Source organism: Canis aureus, chromosome 4 (assembly GCF_053574225.1).
Source record: "Canis aureus isolate CA01 chromosome 4, VMU_Caureus_v.1.0, whole genome shotgun sequence".
Classification (NCBI taxonomy): Eukaryota; Metazoa; Chordata; class Mammalia; order Carnivora; family Canidae; genus Canis; species Canis aureus.
This window is the reverse complement of record NC_135614.1, coordinates 11,120,343-11,140,003: the sequence shown is the minus strand read 5'-3', so window position 1 is coordinate 11,140,003 and position 19,661 is coordinate 11,120,343. Positions and strand designations below refer to the sequence as shown.

Below are 19,661 nucleotides of genomic sequence, written 5' to 3'. Positions count from 1 at the left end.
ATTCTCGTTACCTCTTATCAGGGTATGTATTTAAATTAGTAGGCAACGGCAGCCCGGGTGGTTCAGTGGTTTGGCACCGCCTTCAGCCCAGGGCATGATCCTGGAGACCCGGGATTGAGTCCTGTGTCGGGCTCCCTGCATAGAGCCTGCTTCTCCCTCTGCCTGTGTCTCTGCCTCTCCTCTCTTGTGTCTCTCATGAATAAATAAATAAAATCTTAAAAAAAAAATAAATTAGTAGGCAAGTTTGAAGGTGCTGTCTCAAAGTTGTACATCCTGTTTGGTAGAACTTTTTGGATATCTACATCTTCATAAAACTCCATGAGAACTCAGCATAATGTGCTGAGGTTGTAATGTGACACAGGGGTAATGTGACAGAGCTGTTGAAGAAAGGATGGAAGGATTTTTACCCTCCAGTGCTGTACTGTTGCTGACACAGTGCTGCATACAGCAGACCACCCTGTTCGACCACAGAGCAGAGGAAGACAGGCCAGGAGTAAAGGAAGGAGGCCCAGGCTGCTCCAAACTGACCAGACCACACCATGACTTCCGTATTCAAGTCTGGATCCCCTTAAAGGCACTGAACAACCAGGGCCACGTGTCTCATTGAAATGATCAAGATGGCAAAGACACCCACCATATCAAATGACAGATGAAAGAGGACTCAGTAGAGAGGCATAACTAACAAGTGAAAAGAGAGTTGGAGCTGTTTCCATGGCTCAGAGGAATGAAGTCTCAGCAGGATGGACATGGACTCAACATAAGGAATTTCTAACAACTGGAGTTACTGAAAGAGGAAATAATCAACTTCTATAGAAATAACATAGTGGGTTTTCCTGTCAACCCTGTAATCTAGTGATTGGATTTTAAATGGCCCTAGCATCTCTTCAGCAAATTATTAAATCTGTCAAATCTCATTTGTACAGAAAATAGTATAATCAGCATAAAGCTGATTATTGAAAAACTGAGGAAAAGTTGCAGACTGAAATGTGCAGTAATAGATGGATCAACCAATCATTCACTCATTTACTTATTCAACAGCTTGTTACTGAATGCCTACACACAGCACATGCTATTCCAGGCACCTGAAAGATACCTGACCCATGTGGAGTTTTATCCAAGGTGAGACCTAGGTAGAAAATGGGTAAGAGAGAGGACAATTTCAGATGTAAAAGGGTCTTGGAAAAGCAAGTGCACAAAGGCCCTGAAGCAGAAATGAGCTTGGTACTTTCAATTTATGCAATGATCCACCTTGAGCAGACAAGTCATGCAGTCCAGCAGGGTACATGCAGAGGCAGTGACTCAATTAGGGTAGGCCTGCTGGTTCTGGTGCCCAAATAGAACAGAGCTCAAGCAAACCATCTGCATGTGGTGTCCTCTGCGGTAGGGTAGAAACGTGCATCAGAACTCCTGGGTAGACTGTCTCAGAACCACCCACCTCTGTGTGCTTTGATTCCATGTTTAGTAATAACTTTCTGAAGGGATCTTGTCACCAAAAAGGAGTGTTAGAATAGTAGGAACACACATCTTAACCTAAGAAGGAAGATCCCATGACTTAAGTTACTAAACTTGCAGTATGGTATAGACATTATTAGGTTCTTATTAGCAGGCTAATCATAAATCAGGTCCAGGGAGTTTGTGAGAAACAAAGAATACTTTTTGTTCTTCCAGGGCTAAAGACCAGGTGATGCCACATCATAAAGCCCTGTATGGGCTGAATGTCTGTCCCCCCAAATTCACATGCTGAAGCCTTAACTCCATCCAGTCTGGCTGTATTTAGAGATGGGGTCTCTAAGGAAGTAATTACGGTGAAATGAGGTCATATGGTGGGGCCTTGATAGGATCAGTGTCCTTAAAAGAAGAGACACCAAAGAACCTGCATTCTTCACACAAGCACTGGGGAAAGGCCATGTGAGCATATGTCAAGATGGCAGCCACCTACAAGCCAAGAGAAGAGGCCTCACAATGAACCAACTTTGCCAGCACCTTGACCTTGGACTCCAACCTCTTTAACTGTAAGAAATAAATCTCTGTTGGTTAAGTCTCCACACTGTTATGGCAGCCTGAGCGAACTAAGGCTCCTTCTGATTAGCTATGAGACTTATACTGAACTGTCTGAAACTGTTACAAAAAGAGGTTCCAAACTCATCCTGAGCCCCAGAATGATCAATATTTAGAAATATTAGAAATGGTGCTTTAGTGCAGGGTGGGTCTTCTTCCAGAGTTTGGCTTCTCTCTTGGCTGGGAAAACAAAAGCAGTTTTCCATTTCATAATCAGATCTTACCAGCTCGGTCTGGCACACATCCTTCTGCTCCGGATTGAGTGCTACGTGGAAAGCAAAGAGGACATAAGCCCAAGCTATTCCACTTGGGATATGGGATTAATTACAGTCCTCATTCTAGGGATCTGGAATTGCACTGCTTAAAATGATAATGGTCACATAGCTACTGAGCACATCAAATGTAGCTAGTGTAACTGAGAAACTAAATTCTTAAATTTGTTTAGTTTTAATTAAAATTTAAACTTAAAAACGAATATTCTATTTAGTTATTGGTTAAGTTTTAGATGTCTGGAAAATCTGGTATGTAAATCTATTTTTTCAGTGGCAAAGTTTATAAATCTAAATGTAGATGAAATATTTCCAATCTGGATTGAGATGTTCCATTAAATATAAAAGGCACATTGGATTTTGAAATCTTAATATGAAAAAAATCATATTAACTATCAGATTAATAATTTTTATGTAAATAACATGTTGAACTGATGATACTTTGTTTATATTGGGTTAAGTAAAATGTATTATTAAAATAATCTCACCTCCCCTGGGTAGCTCAGGAGTTGAGCGTCTGCCTTTGGCTCAGAGCATGATCCCGGAGTCCCGGGATTGAGTCCCGCATCAGGCTCCCCACAGGTAGCCTGCTTCTCCCTCTGCCTGTGTCTCTGCCTCCCTCTCTGTGTCTCTCATGAATAAATAAATAAAATCTTTAAAAAAAAAAAAACATCTCACCTCATCTTTCTTTTTTTGTTTTTGTTTTTTTTCACCTCATCTTTCTTTTTGATTTTTAAAGTATGGCTATTAGAAAATTAAAAATTACCTATGTGGCTTGCATTACATTTCTACTGGCCAGCAGTACAGGTCTGAAGAGAAAAACGTGGTTTGAAGAAGTGAAGCAAGCAGAGATGACAGTGCTCTAGCCACCCAGCTAAGGCAGGAAAGAGGCTGTGGGGGTAGAGAGAGTTCACTTCAATGGAATATAGATATACTTCTGTGTATAGAAAGATGGCATTTATCCTCCTCCTTACAAGAAGAGGAAAGGAAATGATCCTCTGGTCTTGTCAAGATGGCACTGCCTTTTTGCCGGGCAAGGAGAGAATGTAACTTACAATCTTTCCTCTAACCCAAAGGGCTCCTTCCACCTGTTGCTCTTTTCTGCAACATTCATTCACACATTCTTAGAAAATCCAGGCAACCATGTAATCTCTTCTAAATGGTCCACTCTCTTGTCCACTCTCCAGAAAGTCATTCTGGAGAAACAAAAGTTGCAGGAGGTCCCAAAGGAAGACGCCATCTCCATGTCCCTGCAGACTGTGATAGCACTTTTGGCTTACAAGGTGATAAGAACAGCTCAACTTGAGTTCATCTCATGACTGAGAGGCCTGGCACAGGCCAAAGCCCTAACTAGAAGGTACCAGCACAAGCCAGGCCAACATACCATCATGCCAATGCCAACAGAAGCCTGGGCCCCAGCCCTGAGCCCATCCGAGAGGTTTTCCGTCACTGAACGCCCTAGCAGTGCGGTGTCTGACGAGAGGCGGTTAATCAATTCTCCTGTGCGAGTCTTGTCAAAGAAAGCAACCTCTTGCCTCAGAACAGAGGAGAATAATGAAGTTCTCAACCTATTCACAATACGCTGACCTGCAAAAGCAAACAGGAATGGTATCAGCTTGGGTGTAGCCACCTGATGGGCACCAGGTTGGCCAGAGGTCATCAACCTCTTCTGAGCACTGCACCCTCTGAGGCATGTCTGGCACCCTGCATCCATCTGATGGGAACAGACTCACCTGAGCCCTGGCATACTGACATGCATGCACCAGTAACAAGCACTAATTTTCTCTTAGTAACCATACACAGACTGTTGATGTGGAGAACAGGATGCAGTGATAAAATACAATATCTCTGAGAGATGTTTAAAAAGTATTATTTACAAATAAGCTTTACTACATTAAATTCTCAAAAGCTAATTTTGTTCCTCCTTGACAATGCTTTTTTGTATTGATCTTTCAAATGGCAAGAACTGGTTAATTATCTGCAGAGTATTTTATTAGCTAAATAATGAGCAGCGATTTAGAGTCGGGCATCCTGGGCTCTGTGATTATTGTGGTAGTTGCCCACCTGTTAACAACCAGGCCTCATCAGGGAAATACTGTAAAAACTCATCACCCCACTGCCTACTGAAAGGGAAATACAAACACAGAGCTGATAAGGTTTCCACAGGTCCCTGGAGGAGGCTCAGAACTCCAGCCCTCTGACTACGGACCACGTTCTCAAACCTTCCATAAGATAGGCTGTTTCCCTCACTTCAGTTCATGTACAAAGACAGTTGTGAAGAGAGTGCTTGATCTAAAACAACTCATGGGCCCATCTGGCCACACTTGGGGCTTTGTCCCTGCTGAACAAGGGGTAGAAAAAGAGGAACAGACATCCTGGAGCACATGAAGCTCACACCTGAACAACCCCATGTGACCCCACTACAAGTCCTCTGGAATGCCTTGCTCGCGCAAAATGAGGGATATTATTTTTTTCTTTTAATTAGAGTTCAATTTGTCAACATATAGCATAACATCCAGTGCTCATTCCGCCAAGTGACCCCTCAGTGCCCATCACCCAGTCACCCCAACCTCCCATCCACCTCCCTTTCCACTACCCTTTGTTCATTTCCCAGAGTTAGGTGTCTCTCATGTTTTGTCACCCTCACTGATATTTTCACTCATTTTCTCAAAATGAGGGCCTTTTTACCTGAAGTCTGCATGAGGTAGATGCGAACTGCGTTGGCAGCAGCACCACACAGGAACACGCCGCTGAGCACCAGGCAGAGGTGTGTCAGGTTAGAGCCGTAGTCCACAGTGGGGTTTGTGTAAATGACATCGATGATCTTTCCCAGGAAGAAAGGAGCAGACATGGTGATGACACTGGACATGGCCAGAAACCCAACTGCAGCTAGAAAAACACAAGCAGCTTCAGGTCCGTGAGCACTTCAGCAAGGGGCAGGATGGCAACTTTACCAAGCTTATTTCCCTGAGCTGCTGTTCAGAGCAGGTGCTGCTCTCAGGTGCTGGGAGTTTCCTTCCTTTCATGCTCCTGGACTGACTAAAGGCAAGAACCCAGGGGGTCCTAGGGACAGAAGAAGTAGGGTGACTGTAGGGAGGGACTGATCCTACCCAAGTATCCAGGCAGAATGACTTTTACTTTACTCAGGTCTGATTATATCTTCCTTGCCAGAAATAACCAAGAGTTAACTATGACAATCTGAAGATCCATTCTGGCCTCCCTTCCTGCCTCTTGATCTGGGTGTTCAGCTCAGAGGACATTTTTCCAACGTTCACGCTATACATTGTCATTCCCTGGCATCTGTGTCTTTGCTTGAAGATCAAACAATGCAGGTAAAGCTCTTGATTATGTGTACTATTTCCAAAGGTTATCTAAAGTATTGAAATAGTATACTGTTACTGGCATCCATTACACATGTGATATGTTCCTTCTTAATCTTATTGCTTTGGGAATAAAGCACCAGAATACCAGCATGATATAGAAATACATAATAACATAATTGTTCACACATCTATAAAACAGGGAGACAGAGTCTTATCAAAAAGGAAAATATTGAGAAAATCCAATTAGGAACAACACATACCCCAGGTAAGTAAGTGCATTCATAGCAAGAGGAATGCAATTTTCACTACAAAGATAAACCAGTTTTCATATATCAGATTGGCAAGGATCAAAGAGTTCAATAGCACACCATGTTGGTGAAGCTGTGGGAAAAGAAGCATTTATACTGTTAGTGGGTGTGCAAAAGTGGTGCGACTGCAATGGAGAGTAATGTGATCATATTGGTTAAAATATGAATGTGTATTCCCTTTGATACAATAATTCTACCTCTAAGATTTTAACTTATACATATACTCCCATATATGTATGCAAAACAGGCACGTCTGAGGATGTTCACTACAGCATTACTTGTATCAGCAAAAGACTCAAAGCATGCAAACAACTGCCAATGGAGAACAAGTTAAATCAATTAAGGAACATTTATTTTATGAGTATTACACAGTCATTAAGAAGAATGAAGCAATTTTCCAGGTATTGAGGTCACCAAGATACACTGTTAGTGAAAACAGCCCAGGACACAAGTGTTAACATTTGCTTGTTGGCTTTTAAGTTCATATACATACAAAACATCTCCCAGAAAATAATAAGAAACAAGTAACAGTAGTTCCTTTTTAAGACTGGGGTTGGGGAGTGGCTTAAGCATCCGACTCTTGGTTTTGGCTCAGGTCATGATCTCAGGATGGTAAGATCAAGCCCTGCGTCGGGCTCTGCACTTGGTGGGGAGTCTGCTTGTCCCCCTCCCTCTGCTTTTCCCTCTATTCTCTCTCTTTCCTTAAATAAATAAAATCTTAGAAAAAAAAAGATTGGGGTGATTGGGGGCACTGTACATACCACTACATACCTTTTGAGTTTGATTCTATTAGGAACCCAGCTAGTGCCACCATTACAGATTCAATAAGAAGGCTCCTAGATGAATACTATGTGGACTGAGCCCTGGGAGATGGGAGCTCTCACACTCTCCTAACAATAGGTACTTCTCTTTGTGTTTTACCTAATACTAATACTGCAGTTAAAGGTATTAGTTTTATGTAACCTTAATAAAAAGAGTGTAGATTGTATTACTTACAATAGTAAGATATGAAAACAACTCAAGTATCCACCCATAGATGAATGGATAATGTGGTACACACACAGTGGACTATTACTTAAGCCATAAAAAAGAATGAGAGCTTTCTATTTGCTATAAGATGGATGGACCTAGAGGCTATTATGCTAAGCAAGATAAATCAAAGAAAGTGAAGCTGTGGGAAAAGTGATTTCACTTTTATGTGGAATATAAAAATCATGTGAAATCATGTGATTTCACTTATATGTGGAATATAAAAAATAAAACAATGGAACAAACAAAAAATCTTAGACTCTTAAATATAGAGAATAAACTGGTAGTTGCCAGAGGCAAAGTGGGAGGAAATATTGAGAATTAGATAAAGGAGATTAAGAGGTACAATCTTCCCGTTATAAAATAAATAAGTCACAGAGATAAAAAGCACAGCATAGGGAATATAGTCAGTAATAAAGTACTAAATGCTGTTTGGTGACAGATGGTGACTATACTTATTGTGGTGAGCACTGAGTAACAGAATTGATGATTCAATATATTATGCACCTGAAACTAATATAACATTGTACATCAACTATACTTCAATTAAAAAAGTATTTTTTAGGGACACCTGGGTGGCTAAGTGGTTGGGTGCCTGCTTTCAGCTCGGGTTGTGATCCCAGGATCCGGGATCGAGTCCTGCATCAGGCTCCCTGTGAGGAGCCTGCTTCTCCCTCTGCCTGGGTCTCTGCCTCTCTCTCAGTCTGTGTCTCTCATGAATAAATAAATAAATCTTTTTTAAAATTATTTTTTATATTAAAAAAAGTATAGAGCAAATAAAGTATTTTTTATATTAAAAAAAAAGAGTATAGAGCAGAGCTCTAGGAAGAATGAGAGCCTTTTAAATAGGGAGTATTTCACATAATCACTCTTTTCCTTTCTCGAGGCCTTCTCACAACCTTATTTAAACTATAGATACTCAATACTGGCTGCCTCATTCCCTCTTCATTTTTCTCCTAGCACCCCCCACCTCTGGCATTCTAAATGTTTCACTTGTTTATTGTCTATTTTTCCATTAGGACATAAAAGATTTTAAGAATTTATTTTTAGGGGCACCTGGGTGGCTCAGTTAGTTAAGTGTCTGCCTTTGGCTCAGGTCATGAACCTGGGGGTCCTGGGATCGAGCCCCAAGTTGGGCTCTTTGCTCAGGGAGGGGAGAGCCTGCTTTTCTCACTCCCTCTGTCTACCATGCTCTCTTGCTTGTGTGTGTGCTTACTCTCTCTCTCTCTCTCTCTCTCTCAGGGAGGGGAGAGCCTGCTTTTCTCACTCCCTCTACCACGCTCTCTTGCTTGTGTGTGTGCTTACTCTCTCTCTCTCTCTCTCTGTTAAATAAATAAATAAATAATTTTTTTTTTAAAGAGTAATTTATTTTTAAGTAATCTCTACACCCAAGGTGGGGCTTGAACTTACAAGCCTGAGATCAAGAGTCACATGTTCTTCTGACTGAGCTAGCCAGGTGCCCCAGGACATAAAGATTTTTGTCTGCTTTGTTCACTGCTATATCCCCACCCCAGAGACACATAGTAGAAGTTCAATAAACATTTGTCAAATGAATGAACAAATAAATTGAACTTTGGTAAAGAAGGCACAAAAGTGTATAAGACCAAAGTTACTCAGTAGCCTAAAGAGGAACTTTAAGATCTGGCACCTCAGAAAATCCAAACAGAAACAACTCCTTGCACAGAGCCACAAAGTTCCTGTGTCTGGTTTAAAATCCCAATATCACAATATAACCAAAAAACGTGAACCTGGCCAAGAGTCAGAGCTGGGGTCTTATTTTGAAATGCCATGCTCCTGATGACAGGGCCCAGAGGGACTGAAACCCACAGGTATGCAGAACATCTCACCCGGCATTCAGCATAACACAACTGTGGTGATTTGGCATGCTCCAGGGGAACGTGTCCTGGGGAACAAGGGATTAACTTGAGAAACCTTTCTGCTTCATCTTTCACCAGTTGCTAGTCTCTCCAGGCTGTTCTTTCACTCTGGGAAATGCTTCCAAGAGTATAACGTATGCAAGGTGCTAGAAGGGTCCATTTCTCCCTCTCTCCTCCAATCTTCTAATTTAAAGTTTTTATTCCAGATTAGAATCTGTAGTTAGTGAATGAAATACCCTATGATTTTGATTCTGAACACTAGTTCTTACACAGTAATGATAATGATCATAAAAAGGAAGGAATTTAGTTGAATCCAAACTCATTCCAGGATATCCCCCTTTGCCTTTTAATTAAAAAATATATATATATTTTTATATTTTATATATATATATATATATATATATATCATCCATTTGTTTTATTGCCATTTGTGTCCTTTTCCTACAAACTGAATGTAGACAAAAGTAAAATAAAGGCTTTTTTTTTTTTTTAGATTTCAGTTAGATGGATTCTTGTTAATGCAGGTTTTACTACATATCACTGTCTTAAGACATTAATGAATAATTTAGACTTGCACCCTGTCATTTCAGATTCCTCCCTAAACCCAACATGCTGACTATACTACAATCCTTCTGAAGTCCTTCTCCAACTTTTCTCCATGGTTAAGCCTCTTGCTTGTTCCTATCCTTGCTAATGGGACCTCAGCCACTGTTATGTATCTCTTGACAGATATCTTCAGGTTTGTTATCTTCATTCTACTGAATTATGGCATCCAAAAAGTTAAAGAAATAGTCTTCAAAAGAAGGAGGGAAAAAACCCTAAAATGCAGAGTTAGCTTATGAAAAAACAGGTTTGGGTTAGGTGGAAGAAGCATGCCCACCACCTAATAGACACGGTGCCAATATTTTAATGATTCCTCTGACCATCAGGCAGGAGCCTTTCTGCTTCCTGGCCTGTCCCAAACCCCAGGCTGCTGTCCTTTTCTCTGCTTGTAATGTAGTGTAGTACAATGAGGAAGTCTTTCTTTCAGTGCAGTTCTGTACTATATGAACTGGGTGAACTTGGGCAAGCTCCCTCACCTCTCTGTGCTTGAGTTTCCTTTGAAATAAGGTGGGTAAGAGGGGTTTGGGGAGGATTGAAGGAGATAATGCCCATTAAATGCTTCAGACAGTGGTGGGGTCTCATTTTTGTGCTTCATCTTTAATCCTGGAATGACCCTGGGGTTAGCTGTACCTGCCTGATGGTCAGAGGATAGAGCTAGGACAGGGACCTCATGGTGCAAAGGAAGAAGTATTGAGAAATAAAGTGGGGAAAGAGTGGGTTCTATATTATACACTGAAATGGGGAATTAGCAGAATGGCAGGCTAAGAGGGCTTTAGGGTAGGTAGTGCTATAGTCAACTGTACATTTTAAATGATCCACTCTGGCTGCAGAGTGAGAGGGGAGAACTAGAGGCCATCATGACTACAGAGACTGGTTAGAATATTCTGTTCCCCTGCTCCACACAAGAGGGACTGGAGGGAATTAGGGTAGGGGCAGAGAGGACAAGGAAGGTGTCAAAGACTGCAGATGTTTTTAAGAACTAGACTCTTAGGACCTGAGGATTGGCTGGATTGGGGGAGCATGTTAAGAGGGTAGGTTTTAAAATGGACCTCACTCTGCCATCTAGCTGTTTGACTTCCAGTGAGTCACTCAACCTCTCTGTGCCTCAGTTTCTTTATAATATGGCAATAAAAGTCATATTTCCTTTACAGAAATATTATAAGAAGTAAATTAAGTATGTATAAGTAAGGCATCTGATACAAGGCCCAGTATCTAGTACAATAGTTAGGTATTACTGTTGTCATTACGAGGAACCAAGAATGTCTCCAGCTTTGACAAAGGACACAGCAGCCCACTCTCTGAGAGAAGTGACGGAGCAGAAAAGGTAGCTTTGGGGAGAAGGGTACTTTGGTTTTTGGACATGTTGAGTTTTCAGGTGCCTAGGAGATACCTCCAAGGACACAGGTGGGTATTATAGGGCACAAAGGAGGTGAGAATATTTCAAGGTAAAGGGAGAGGTGAAGAAACCTGGCATCTAAGCTGGCTGGGGAAGGGATGAAAACATCAGGGGCTGGCAGGCTAGCAGAGTTTAGAGAACTGCTCAGGTGGATGGACACCTAATCTGTAGAATAAAGATCTTCCAGACGGTCAGCATGTGCTGGAGACTGAGGCATCTGTGCCATATCTGCAATAGTGGGAGTCCTGCCCTTAACTCCAGCACTCCCTGTTCAGTAGACACCTATGTACTTTTAAATCTTCTAACTGCCACATTAAAAGGGTAAGGGGGAGTGGGGAAGATGAATTTTAGCAACAGATTTGATCCAAAATATTAATTTACCTGTAATCAACATAAAAATAATAATGAGTTCTACTTTTTTTCATCATAAGTTCTTTTAAAATATGGCATGCATTCTCTGCTTAAATGAATTCTAACACATTTCATAGCACAGCTACAGAATGTTCATGTTTTCTCTGAAATATGGTATTTCCAGAGCGAACAAACAACCACGGTTTTCTGGAGCAGTCTCAATTTCAAAGGTTCAGCCTCAGTGCCAGCAGTACAGTCCTTAGTAGAGCCTCTGTCCTGATTTGGGCTCCAGGAAACAGCCATTCTAAACACTTCTCACCCTCTCTTTGCTTACAGTATTCACTGGTTTTATCACTGTATTCTTTCTGATCGCTTCATAAAATACTAATTTAGCAAAAGCTCCTGGTGGGCATCAGGTTCTAAGAACTGTCCTAATCTCAAACCACACAAGCCCTTATCAATATTTTAAGTGAGAGGCACCCTCCCCAGTTCTCCAGAGGCCTCAGCTGAACTGTGTGTGTGGAGGGGTGGGGGTGTACCTTACACAATCTAACCAGGAACCTGCCTGCAAAGTGTAGGGAAGGCAAGCTGCCTCTGTGGGCACCTCCAGGCTGGCATGGTCATTATAACCTTACAGTACCCCAATGACCCACAGCTCACTTCCAAGATCAATTTATGCAGTGTTCTCTGCTCCTAATTCAGTGGGATGGCTAGAGCCCTCCACAGTCCCCTTCTATCTGCCAGGTGCAGCAAAGGGCTGGAACAAATGACTTCTTATCCCAGCAGTCCACCAGGGGCTCCTCAGTGAGCTCCAGTAACTTTTAAGACTTCTTCTGGCCAAGGTGATAAGATGAAGAATTAACAGAGAGAGACTGGAGAACAACTTTGTAGGCCACAGCTATAGGAAGATGGCTGCAAATTCCTATACTAAGTGAGCCGCAGGGAGGAGAGGCATGGGGCAGGTGAGAAGACTGCAGTGCCTATTCCCTGAAAAATGGGAATAATGCTAAAACTGTTCTCCCCACACATCTGGAAACATTTCAAATGGTAGACCTTTTTTAAAGTTTCTGACATAAATTACTTCAGATCAAAGTTTTCTGGTCACAGACTTCAGGTGGCATATTCAACAAATTGCTGAAGACAGATGAAAATACTGTTAATCAAATGTAGAGCTGAATCGTTGAAAAAAAGATTTTTGCATTTATTTTCCTAAAATTTAGCAAATTAACACTGGAATTCCTTCTCTTCAATTCAGTTTCTTTTGGCCTCTTGATTAACACACACACACACACACACACACACACACACACACACAGCTCTTTATCCACACCCTTTCAAAGAGATGTATCAACATCTGAGGCTGTTCTTATGATGGTAAGTTACAAATTAATGATGACACCCCACTTCCTTTTAATCTCACAAATGCCAACACCCAGATTGGCTTCAATATATCATATATAATGACTTTTAAGGAAACCATATGTCCTAAGTAAGTGTTTTTCATCAGATTTCCTCATAAGATACAATATGTATTTATTATCTGTTTAAAAAAATTAGTGTACCGGGGATCCCTGGGTGGCTCAGTGGTTTAGTGCCTGCCTTTGGCCCAGGGCACGATCCTGGAGTCCCGGGATCGAGTCCCGCGTCGGGTTCCGGGCATGGAGCCTGCTTCTCCCTCTGCCTGCCTGTCTCTCTCTCTCTCTCTATGTCTATCACGAATAAATAAATAAATAAATCTTTAAAAAAAATTAGTGTACCAACCTTGGACTTATTTTCTCAGGTCATATATATGCTCACAATCATTCAATGAGGCAGATCAAAATCACTCTTCTTAAAATAAAGGGAGGTACAGTTCTTGCTTTATTTAAAGCTGTCTCAACATACTAGCATGGCAAGACATGTGGGAACGGAAAGAAGGTACAGGGATGATGGTTATGAGAGATGCCAGGCTGGACTATCCACAGTGCTGAGCACATGTGGGCACCAGCAAAGCCTAAAATGGAAAATACTCTGGCCCACAGTGTGAGAGGTTTATCTAAAAAAACTTCTCAGCACCTGGTATTTCAGAAATAAAACAAAACTGGCTTTCCTTGCACTCAAATTGCATATGGGAATGACAGACACACCTTGCAGTGCTCAGAGTCACTAAAGTTGGGCCTGGTGGGACCATTACTTAATTCCTTCATCTCAGGCGCTCTTGAGCCCCTGCCCTGTGCTGCACACATGCTAAGAACTAGGCAGAATCAGAAACAGCACCTGTCTCAAGCAGTTCACCGTCCAGCGAGACCTTCTAGTCTCAAAAATTTCTCTTAATAGAGTAAAAGATCTTATTTCCATCAAAATCTGCATAGGACCAACTGAGCAATGAAATAAATTCTCTTTATACTTAAGTGACAGCAAGAATTCCCCTAAGCTTCAACAGTGAGAAGTAAGCCATTCCTACTCCACCTGCCTTCCTCCACAGCACCCATCTGCCCTACATCACAAATGACTCTCTAGGAAAATCCTTTCTAAAGCAATGGATTTGCAGCAAAGCATGTGGAATTCTCACCTGTTTCAAGGGCTGCATCTGACCCTCTTCCCATGCCCTCATCATGGTTGCAGTTTTCTCTCTAGTCATATGACTTTCATTTGTTTCTTCCCCACTAAGCTGGAAGTCCTGACAGGAACAGAAATCATGTTTCTTTCTGCCACCCCCACCCCCCATGTAACCCCATGACATTGAGGAGGCTCAATAAATATTTATTAAAGAAATGGAGGGACACCTGGGTGGCTCACTGGTTGAGTGTCTGCTTTCGGCTCAGGTGGTGATCCCTGGGTCCTGTGATCTTTTAGATCTTAAAAGGCCCTTGCGTGATAACATTTTCCCAATTATGGTTAAAAAATGAGGAATTATAGAAAATCCTACTAAAAACATTCATTTTGATTCCTTTAAAAAAATTACTCAATTACGATTTAGTTAGGTTATGATCTACAGTTTCTCATAGCTTCTGGAGTTCACAGATCACTTACTATGCCAGTGTTTGGTTTTCTTGAAGAGCTAGTAACTTCCTGCTTACCACTCAGGGAAGCAAAAGGCACATGAAACAAAACGGAGAGGTTTACATTGTTTTACTTCACATAAATTCACACAAAAAAGTGCTGACTGTTTAATAAGGTTGCCTAAATCAAATAATGTTTTTTAAATTTTTAATTAAATTCAGTTAACATATAGTTCATTATTAGTTTCAGGGACGGGATTTAATGGGTCATCAGTTACATATAACACCCAATGCTCATCCCAACAAGTGCCCTCCTTAATGGCCATCACCCAGTTACCCCATCCCCCGCCTGCCTCCCCTCCAGCAACTCTGCTTGTTCTCTACAGTTAAGAGTGTCCTGTCGGTTTGCCTCCTTTTGTTTTTATCTTTTTCCTTCCCTTCCCCTACGCTCCTGTTTTGTTTCTTAAACTCCACATATGAGTGAGATCCAGTGGTATTTGTCTTTCTCTGACTTATTTGGCCTAAGATATTACACAATGTTCATAAAAAGTAGTATAACTTCATAATACAAAACCAGACATATTTTTGGCTAGAATACATTTTAAAATGTAAGGGGTGGGGGGAACCCCGCTCGTTCTGAGAACGCTGGCAATGGCGAAGCGGAACGGACCCGAAGACTCCAATAACGAGCCGCCGCTGCTCGCTTGTGCAATGTGTGTCAAGCCAAGAAGACAAACATAAAGCACGGCCGAGGACAGATTCTCGGCCAGCCGGAGGCCTGGCACTGGCGATGCGAGCGAGGGTGCGCACCCCTCGTTCAGCACCGGCTCAAGATCCCCACGTAAACGCCGGCCTGCCCTGCCCCTCTTCACGGGGTTAGAAGTGGCCCAGGCGTGTGTCCCAGGGCCGCGCGGGGCGTGAGGTGCGCTGACCGCCGAGGGGGAGGACGGGGCGAGCCCTACCTGCCAGCCTCCCGCGCTCCGGGTACGCCAGCCCCAAGAGCTTCTGGGCCTCCGAGCGCCCGGCCGCCGCGGGGCGCAGCTGCGAGTCGTCTCCGGGAGCCGCGGCGGCCGCAGGCACCCCCGGCCCGCGCGGCCAGGCCCTGCCCCCGACGCGGGCGGCGGCCGCGGGGCCGCCCCGAAGCCCAGCGCACGGGAGCCGGGGAGCGCCGGGCCCGGGGAGCGCCGCGCACCTGCAGCCGCCGGGGAGCCGCGCGCACAGCGCCAGGAGCCGCGCGAGGCCCGATCCCCCGCCCGCCGCGCGGGGACCCCCGGCCGGGCCGCCGCTAGTGCAGCGGCGCGGGCCTCGCGCGGCCCCGGCCGCCCCGGCGAGCCCCGGCCCCGCGCCCCAAGGCCGCAGCGGCCACAGGCCCGTCCGCTGAGGCCGGGGCCCCGGGCCGCGGGCGCCCAGGGTCCACGTGCTGGCGGCCGCGCTTCGCCACAGGAGCAGCCGCAGCGGCCCGGCAGGGGGGCGGTGCATGGCGCCTCCGCCCGCCCGGCCCCGCGCGCACCGAGTCCGACGACCCTCCGGGCCCGGCCGCGCAGACGGCGAGAACGCGGCGCCGCCCGCCGCCCCGCCCGCTGTCACCCGCCGTCACCCGCCTCGTCGGGCCCGCGGACCCTGCGCACGCCCCGGGCCGCGCCCGCCCCATACCGGTCCCAGCCGCGGCCCTCCGCCCGCACCGGTCCCCGCCCTGCAGGGCGGCGACCCGCGCCCGGCACCACCCCTCCAAGGAGCCCCCTCCCTCCTCGGCCGCCGGCCCCGCAGCGCCCCCCACCGGGCTGCCGAGCGCCCGGCGCGCAGCCAGCGCCCCCGAGGACCGCGCTGCGGAAAGCCCTGGGCGCCGCTGCGCCTGCGCACTGTCGTGCGGGGAGCTTTTTCGCGCTTTTCGGTCCCGTCCGGCGAAAAGCCGGACGCGGCGCGAGCCCTTTCTCACGCCGGACGACTCGGCGGGGCGCGCAGGCGAGAGCACACGATGGCCGGTGAAAGGATGTGGCGGCCGGACGGCGAGCTGATCCGGGCTTGGGGCGGGTCCGCGGCCCGGGCGACCCCGGCTGGGGCCGCTCCCGTCCCCGGGCGTCCCCGTGCGGGCGGCAGACGCTGTCGGAGACGGCGTCGCTGCGGCTCAGCCCCGCGGCGGAGGAGGTGGTTGGTGAGCGGCCACACCGGCTAGCTTGCAGCGGGAGAGCGAGCGATCATTTCCTCACAGCACCGTCGAGGCGCTCGGGCTGCTCGGATGAGAACCCGGTCCAAGGCCACTGCAGTATCTTAGCGCACGTGCGAGGAAAGCCGAGGGGGACATCTGAAAACCCGCCGGGCCGCGGGGGGCTTCGTGGCGCGGGACCTCGGCGCTGGGGAGCGGGGAGCGGAGCGGAGCGGCCTGATTCTCTTGCCTGTCAGAGTCGTGCTTGAACAAGGTGGATAGATTTTCGTTGACCCCTAATTTTCAGGGCCAGTGCTAGGGTACGGCTAGGGAGAGACACGAGCCTCAATTCCAAAATTCATGGATTCGGAAAAAAAAAAAAAACAAAAAACAAAAAAACCCACACCTCCATAATCAAGATAAATATTTTGATGCAATGTTTTTTAAAGTCAAAAATAATTTCAAAAAATCAAAATTAATATTAAAAAAGCCATGACAAGCCACATATCAAAATTTCAAAAGCACCTTTTCACTTGCGCGATCCTGCCTGTCTTCTCACCTTAATCCCACCCTTGAGAGCCTTATTTACAGAACTAGGCAGTCAGCAGCTGGCCTAGTTTACCGATTTTTTAAAGATTTTTTGCATTTAGATATTACTGATCTTGACTAACTGAGACATTTTCAGGCCTCCATTGAAGTTTTGACTCCAGGAGAGTGCCTGGCTTACCTCACCGTACTTGGGGCCCTGGCAGGCAGGGAGTGTAGGACATCTGAGAGGAGGTACAGATAATAGAAAGTGTGGAATGAGACGGTGCTTTATATGCCCCGATGAGCAGGAAGTGAGCAGGAAGCATGCCATCCTTTAAATCCCAACGTCTTAGAGGAAGGGCAGCGTGGGGCCACCCCGCCCTCCCACCCCCCTCCGAGTTAACAGGCGACTTTTGTTAGCCTCTCATTGGTGTCTAAAATCTAGAACGCAGGGTATAGGTTGAAAGTTGACTCCATTGATTTATGAGCAGGCATATTCCTTCTGGGAAAGATTTTATTAGGTCACTTCTAAAAAGTGGGGAGATAGTACCTCATTCCCCACATCATACATCCTGCTACTTCCCATTTAAGCCTCAGCTGAAGCAATATAAAAAAGTGACATTCTCCCTGTTGGAAAGTGACAATTTTAAGTCAAATCTAACTTTCCTCTTACTTTCTTTTTCCCATTTTCCAGAAAACAGTTGCTGCTCCAAGGGCTGGGGAAAGGGCTGGGTCCTTTGCTTTCTGCCTTCCCCAGAGTGTTGTCAACCAGGCTTTGTCAGCAAGCACTTTCTGGTGTCTGATGTCTACAGAAAAATAACTCAAGTGTAGTTGATTTCAAAAACAAAACAAAACAACTGTTGGTTTTTTGAATTTCTAAAAATCAGGCAGGTAATAGGATAACAATTAACCTTGACAAAAATGTAATGATAAAAAAAAAAAAATCCTGCCCAGCCATCATATTACAGACAAGGCAAGGATTATTTACTACTGTAGATGCAAAAGAAAATGTCCCCGGCTCTTTAAAAATATATACAATGGGAGAATGGAGTAGGGAATAAATATTGGCAGAAGGACTTACTTACACAGTCATCACACCAAAATAAAAAAAAAGGGGGGGAAGCTACTCTAAAAATATGTGTATATACATATTCAATATATATATTCATTCCTATGAGAAGGTTATGGTGCAAAACAATAAACATATGTTTTGCACATGTATATATTTTATTTATTACTTTGCATGACTATGACTTCTTCCCACTTAATATAAGGATAGCTTCTTGTTGCTTTTTTAGAATTTCTTTGGCCACTGAAAAAGGCAAGAATTACTCTGAACTGTATTTGGGAAAGTAAGACTCAAACCCTTAGATGTGAGTGGATTAATAGTATAAATACTATGGAAAAGCAAGAAAAAACAAAAGTCCAAATCCTGCCCACTGACAGACAGAAAGGGCTCTTCGTGGAAGTGTGATTGAACCATGCAGTAAAATCTGGCCCTCCGTGAATAGACTCTAAATAGGTTTAGTGGCCAACAGGTGTTGAATTCAAAAAGGATGTCTTTTGACTGAAACTTGAGAGCAGTTGGGATCACTTCAAGAAGAGTTCCATCCGTGGATTCCTCTCCTTCAGAGGGTGATAAGGGTGCTCATGTGGACAGCAGGAGGGGGTCCATGAAGCATAGTAGCACAAGAAGCAAACAAGAATCTTCCTGGTGTGAAGCCTATAATCTGATGAGGGTGGGGGTTGTCATTTGACCTCTTTTCTTTTTTTAAAGATTTTATTTATTCATGAGAGACACACGCAAAGAGAGAGAGGCAGAGACACAGGCAGAGGGAGAAGCAGGCTCCATGCAGGGAGCCCGACATGGGACTCGATCCCGGGTCTCCAGGATCATAGCCCAGGCCGAAGGCAGCGCTAAACCCTCATTTGACCTTTCTTAGTACATTTCTTTTTCTCTTAACTCAAGCTTGTAATTCCTCCAATCAAGGACAGGAGTGACAGGCTGAAGGTAGAGCATGCAGTTCAGTGAAGCATGAACCAGGAAGGGGGTGGAATGCATATAGGGCTGGATTTGTAAATTCCTCTGAAGTCTGGATTGATTGAGGTTTTTTGGTAACTCCTCTGCACTGCGTGCTTCCGGTGAATGCTGAGGCTGTAACTTTATCTCAGTAACTGGACTCAGGCGGGCTGAATGCAATGTATATAAGTGTCAGCATCTTTGGCTTTTACATTCTCCCTCACTTCTCCCCAAAGATTCTAGAGAAAGGTTGTTATGGGTTGAAGTGTGTCCCTCCAAAAAAGATATGTTGAAATCCTAACCCCCTCGGTATCTCAGAACGTGACCTTATTTGGAAATAAGAGGGTTGCAGGCATAGTTAATTGAGTTAAGATGAAGCCATATTGGAGTAGGAATAGGGTGTCTTTATGAGAAGATGGCCATGTGAAGACAAAAACACAAAGAGGGAAATGCTGTATGAAAACCAAGGCAAAGATAGGAGTTAGGGAGCTGCAAGCCAAGGAATGTCAAAGACAGCCAGCTAATCCCCAGAGGCTGCCAAGGTGTAAGGAAGGATTTCGCTATAGGTTTCAGAGGGACCATGCTCTGCCAACACCCTGATTTCAGCCTCCAGAACCATGAAACAATAAATTTATTTTAAGTCACACAGTTTGTGGTATTTTATTAAGGCAGCTCTGGAAAGTACTACATAGGCCTAACATCAGTGTCTTATATAATACTACAATAGATGCTCAGCATTTGTCCATTTAACTCATATTTAGCCAAATAAGCAATT

General features: G+C 44.7%; 1 protein-coding gene and 1 long non-coding RNA gene across 4 annotated transcripts in view; one reads left to right on the top strand and one right to left on the bottom strand.

The window, feature by feature from the left end:
- Positions 1 to 15,674, bottom strand: part of ABCB10 (ATP binding cassette subfamily B member 10) — a 35,799-nt gene extending 20,125 nt beyond the window's left edge. The window contains exons 1-3 of the mRNA XM_077894336.1: positions 15,158 to 15,674; positions 5,016 to 5,216; positions 3,712 to 3,914 (exon numbers count right to left, since the gene is read on the bottom strand). Of these exons, the coding sequence (XP_077750462.1) occupies positions 3,712 to 3,914; positions 5,016 to 5,216; positions 15,158 to 15,674 (921 nt within the window). The remainder of the gene's footprint in view (positions 1 to 3,711; positions 3,915 to 5,015; positions 5,217 to 15,157) is intronic.
- Positions 15,675 to 16,122: 448 nt separating this feature from the next.
- The window catches only part of LOC144312182 (uncharacterized), a 39,892-nt gene continuing 36,353 nt past the window's right edge, over positions 16,123 to 19,661 (top strand). The window contains exon 1 of one of the 3 annotated variants that reach the window (XR_013377611.1): positions 16,123 to 16,590. This is a non-coding gene — a long non-coding RNA (uncharacterized LOC144312182). Of the gene's footprint in view, positions 16,613 to 19,661 lie in introns of all 3 variants that reach the window. The other 2 variants (XR_013377610.1, XR_013377613.1) reach the window with 2 other exon arrangements.